This window comes from Triticum dicoccoides, chromosome 2A (genome assembly GCF_002162155.2).
Source record: "Triticum dicoccoides isolate Atlit2015 ecotype Zavitan chromosome 2A, WEW_v2.0, whole genome shotgun sequence".
In the NCBI taxonomy this organism is placed as follows: Eukaryota; Viridiplantae; Streptophyta; class Magnoliopsida; order Poales; family Poaceae; genus Triticum; species Triticum dicoccoides.
The window spans coordinates 734,142,310-734,148,059 of record NC_041382.1 but is presented as its reverse complement, the minus strand read 5'-3'; the positions used below and the strand labels follow the sequence as shown (position 1 = coordinate 734,148,059).

The following is a 5,750-nucleotide window of genomic DNA, read 5'->3' as shown; positions in this document are numbered from 1 at the left end:
ATTCGGGTTTCTGCATATACATATCTTCATAACCCTAGCGTCACCGAACCTTAAGTGTGTAGACCCTACGGGTTCGGGAGACAAGCAGACATGACCAAGACGACTCTCCGGTCAATAACCAACAGCGGGATCTGGATACCCATGTTGGCTCCCACATGCTCCACGATGATCTCATCGGATGAACCACGATGTCGAGGATTTAATCAGTCCCGTACGCTATTCCCTTTGTCTATCGATATGTTACTTGCCCGAGATTCGATCGTCGGTATCCCAATACCTCGTTCAATCTCGTTACCGGCAAGTCACTTTACTCGTACCGTAATGCATGATCCCGTGACCAGACACGTGGTCACTCTGAGCTCATTATGATGATGCATTACCGAGTGGGCCCAGTGATACCTCTCCGTCATACGGAGTGACAAATCCCAGTCTTGATCCATGTCACCCAACAGACACTTTCGGAGATACCCGTAGTCTACCTTTATAGTCACCCAGTTACGTTGTGACGTTTGGCATACCCAAAGCACTCCTACGGTATCCGGGAGTTACACGATCTCATGGTCTAAGGAAAAGATACTTGACATTGGAAAACTCTAGCAAACGAACTATACGATCTTGTGCTATGTTTAGGATTGGGTCTTGTCCATCACATCATTCTCCCAATGATGTGATCTCGTTATCAATGACATCCAGTGTCCATAGTCAGGAAACCATGACTATCTGTTGATCAACGAGCTAGTCAACTAGAGGCTCACTAGGGACATGTCGGTGTCTGTTATTCACACATGTATTACGATTTCCGGATAACACAATTATAGCATGAATAAAGACAATTATCATGAACAAGGAAATATAATAATAATGCTTTTATTATTGCCTCTAGGGCATATTTCCAACAGCATATACATAGGTATACCAAACTAGACGCATGTACAAACTCACACAACATCCATTGAAGAATGAATTACTGGACCTCAAGTTAGATGAAGATATCATAGGCACCTCCCTAGTAAGGGTTACTCTTCTACAACTAAGAGATAGTCCACCAAGATGTACTCTCTCCATTTTTATTTACTTCACATATTAGCTTTATGCTAGGTCAATTCTCTAAAGTTTGACTAAGTTTATAGGAAACAACATGAATAATTACAATAACAAGCATATATGATGTGAAATATAATCTTGGTGAAAATCTTATAAAAAATAGAAACTTGGTCAAAGTTTACGAAGTTTGATTCAAGACAAACCTAATATGCAAGAAAATGAAGGGAATAACAAATACGATGGCAAATAACCTTGTGTTTGAGCATTCACAATAGGATTTTTTAGAATTTTTAACATGCTATTCGAAATGCATTTTTCATCTAGTCATGGGAACTAGAGACACATTATTAAGGGCATCGTTGCCTCTAATCAAACTGACCCATCAAACCTCGATCCACGTCTTGTCCTGCCCAAAGGGAAGCCTCCATCTACATACCCAACAAACCTAGATCCAGGTCCTGTCGTGGCAGGCAGGGGCTAGGAAAACTGGTAGGTGGAGGTGGGATGAAAGAAGATGTGGGACAAGGATTGAGAAGATTGGATGTAGAAGAAAGCTTTAAGGGGAGGGGATACAACTAAAACACACATATATAGGTATGTAAATCATGTTGCAAAAAAAAAAACATGTCTAGAAAAGGAAAGAGAGCAGTTACCAAGTTTTTTCTTTTGCGAGATACTCCCTCCGTCCCTAAACAAATATCTCAACTTTAGCACAACTTTGTACTAAAATTAGTATAAAGTTGAGACATTTATTTTGGGACAGGGGGAGTAGTTACCAAGGTATATGAACTATGAAGCATGTTGGAAAAAAAACATGTCTTGAAAAAGAAAGAAAACACTTATCAAGGACGCTAATGTGCAAATTTCATCACCCACATAATGACAATATGTACTCCCCTGGACTAGACAGGCGGTCTCAAAGGGAAAATTAAGTGGGCGATGGAATAAGTTTGAGCGGGGGCAATTGGGTTCTAGATTCGAATTATTTGAATATATATTTTTTGTTAAGAATTACACTTGATTATGTGTTCATAGTGAAGAATTGTATAGTTATATTCTAGCTCCCTATAATTGGGTTTAAAATTTATGATTCCATTTCTTGTGGCAGCTAAACAACGCATTTCTGAAATCAAATTCGAAAAATCATTGAATTATAGAACCAACAATGGGAGCCAAACAAAGTTGGATCCGCAGACTAGTCAATATTTACATTACATTACACCTGGAGGATGAACGTACGTACTTCCCCATATATCTGTCGAACGACTTGCTTGCCACACGTATAATATGATCGGTACAGGACGTACGTCCGCAGTATCCACCTCATTACGCAAGCTAGTTAGCTAGCACCGGTCATGGAATTATGGCGTACGTACAATATATAGCCAGCCGTAGAAAGCAAGTCTGATGGCGACTATCGAGGGCATGCACACATCTGCTGGCCATGGCGGGCCCTGTAGATGGGTAGCAACGGAGGAGGCCCTCCTCCTGCACGTACGCACGTACGTACGTCGTACTTCCCTGGCCATTACTAGATCACATCTCATGAATATATGCGTGAACAGTACACCCCCGGGCCGGCCAGGCCCGGTGTCACACACGGCCGGGCCATGCATGCATGTACGCGCCACCTTCCCTCTGGCTCACATGCACATTATACATGCGTGCTATACGTACGTACGTGCGTACCCCCTCGATCTCGATGGATCGACGCATCTTCTCCAAGGCACACATGCAACAGTGTCGTACTCGTACGTTACGATGAAGCTATAGAAAGGGTGGTGCTGGCGCTGGCGCACAGTGTTGTTGTAACCCTACCCCGCGCCTGGCCAAATGGAAATGGATACGGAGGCGAGCAGTGGAAAAACGGTGGCCGGAGACATAACGCCAGCAGCAGCTATCACCGGCCCCCTCACCAAACTCCAATTAAGTTCCATCGCTCCCATCCCCAGCACAGCACAGCCCCCCTAGCTAGCTACCCATAGCCTTTGCTAGTTTTCCTTGTTGATGGACAGATACAGCTTGATCCCCCTCTCCCTCGCCCTCTCCCCCTCTCTCTCCTGGCCAGCGAGATTCATCGGTCCATATAACCAGAAACGCACTCCACCCTCGCTCCTCACCACTCGTTCCTTCGTCCATGGAACCCTAGACGAAAAGTACGCACCCTCCACTCCCACCTAGAGCTCCCTCCCATCAGAAACAAGCTGCTTGGAGAGCCATCGGTCCGTCGAGCTCCACCACGCGGCATATCACACCACACGCCCCCCCATGGCGCACGCTTGTCCCCGGAGCTCCGTCGATTCCACAGCCTCAAGCCAGTGAGTGAGCGAGCAAGGCCGGCCGGGACACACTGTACTTGCACCGCGTCCTCGCTTCCATTCCTAACCCCTTTCCGGCCGTGTTCTCTGCTCTCTATAGCGGATAAATTAAGCGGCCGCGAGGATGATGAACCTTCCACCCGCAGCTGTGAACTCCTGCGACGAGTTCGGCTATGGGGCTCCCAACCCGCCGCCGCCGTCGCTTTTTCCGATCATGGACCACCAGGAGGGGGGCGGCGGCATCCATAGGGAGCACGACCACCACCACCACCACCACCTCGGTGGTTACAGCCTCGAGCCCAGCTCGCTGGCGCTCCTCCCCCCGTCCAGCCACGCCACCATCGCCGCCCACAGCCCCCACGACATCCTCCAGTTCTACCACCACCCCACCTCGCACCATTACCTCGCCGCCGCCGCGGCAGGAGGCAACGGCAGCCCCTACGGCCAATTCGGCGGGGGCGGCACCGCCGGCGGCTTCCAGTCGTACTACCACCAGCAGGCGGGGACGGGCGCGCCCGAGTACTACTTCCCCACCCTGGTCAGTTCGGCGGAGGAGAACATGGCGAGCTTCGCGGCCACGCAGCTGGGGCTCAACCTCGGCTACCGGACCTACTTCCCTCCCAGAGGCGGCTACACCTACGGCCACCACCCGCCCCGGTGCCAGGCCGAGGGCTGCAAGGCAGACCTCTCCGGCGCCAAGCGCTACCACCGCCGCCACAAGGTCTGCGAGCACCACTCCAAGGCTCCCGTCGTCGTCACCGCCGGCGGCCTCCACCAGAGGTTCTGCCAGCAGTGCAGCAGGTTAGTATTCACACTTGATACTATATTAATTCGCCATCCATTTTGCCAGAATTCGTTGATGAATTGCGTGTCTGATCGACCGATTAGTAGCTATTCTAAAGAGAGATGGATAGATCTTGTAGAGCCGTGTTGAGTTGGAAAATGATCTCCCTTTCGTGAATCATGACTTGCATTTAAGTGATCTGCAAGTTGCATTCAGTTTGATTGAATGGTTTGGAACCGGAAACAATCTACCTGATCCTGTCACCTCGTTCGATCGCAAAAATAGCCTTCAAATTACCAATCTAGTTTTGAGATCTTATTAGTTTGTTCTCCTGGATCGTGATACCAACATCGATCACCTCAAGTAATTGCATTTTAGTTGGAAAATTAAACAAAGACGAAATTATGGCCTCGAACTTGATGTTATATTTCTTTGCCACATTTTCTGTTACCCCTTTTTTTAGCTGGATCTTAGAAGTAACGAATCTACATTGCACCTAGTTAGATTCCTCTTCCACGGACGTTCCTACAGTACCTGTCCGATGCTTAACTGCTAGATCGAAACAAAACAAATATGAGCGAAAATTTCGCATACCCTGTTCTTTCACTGTTCTCCCTCAATAAATTCCAAAGGAAACAGTAGCTATTAAGCAAACAAACAACTGGTGTACTGTACAATATACACCTCACCACAGCAAGCCCCTCGATTACTAGGAGTTGGAAATTTTGCAATGAACAATCTTGGCCCTTTTAGCGATGTCATACACTGCCAGACGTCATGCTCTTTTTCGATAAAGGGAGTCATTTATTAACTCATAGTGAAGCATCAAGAAAATACAAAACACAATGAGTAACACCTGGCCTCTGCCTAAAAAAAACACCTGACCTCTACGTAGTTAAGATGAACACAACCAACACCAACACACATGCAAAGAATCACACTGGCAAAAAGCAAAGCCAGACGTTATACTGGTTGTGCATTCATGCTGCTTGACCGATCACACAGCGGAGAGCCGAGCTAGTCACGCCGTAAGACTTGGCTTGACAACCCACATGTGGGCAAGCAAGATTCATTGCTTTATTTGCATGTAATGTATATGTAAAAATTTCATGCTACTACAATTCTGGATTTGTTAGTGTACAATTTTATGTAGATTAATTTACAGATTAGAATGAGATATTTAGAATGAGCAAAATCATAATAAGTACGAATTTATTTTTACAATAAATTGACAGATTATGTGGCGCTCCGTGATTCAATCATCCAAATATGATCTTGTGATCTCCTCCTTTCTACATATCTTCGCTCTGCCTGTACATGACAAGAGAACACTTATATGCAGACATGTTGTCCTTTGAGTTGCTCCTTCCTTCTATCCTCCTTTGCTTGCTGCTCTCCTTGCCATTTATTTTTGCTTCACTTCTCCTTTGCATGCATGTTGGAGTGGTTACTTCAAACAGTATGACCTGTCTGTACATGCAAATGCCTCCCAAAGTCAGAGAAGCATGGCTACTTTCTCCCTAAGTATTGCAAGTTTGTACCACGTACGAACGTATGTACGTACCACCACAGGCAGGTTGCAATCGCAAGCATCTCTCTCTCTC

General features: G+C 46.6%; 1 protein-coding gene across 1 annotated transcript in view; it reads left to right on the top strand.

Moving 5' to 3' along the window:
* Nucleotides 1–3,050: 3,050 nt before the first annotated feature.
* The window catches only part of LOC119356765 (squamosa promoter-binding-like protein 8), a 4,525-nt gene continuing 1,825 nt past the window's right edge, over nucleotides 3,051–5,750 (top strand). Inside the window, exon 1 of the mRNA XM_037623746.1 lies at nucleotides 3,051–4,163. Coding sequence (XP_037479643.1) covers nucleotides 3,487–4,163 — 677 coding nt within the window. The 5' untranslated portion in view covers nucleotides 3,051–3,486. The remainder of the gene's footprint in view (nucleotides 4,164–5,750) is intronic.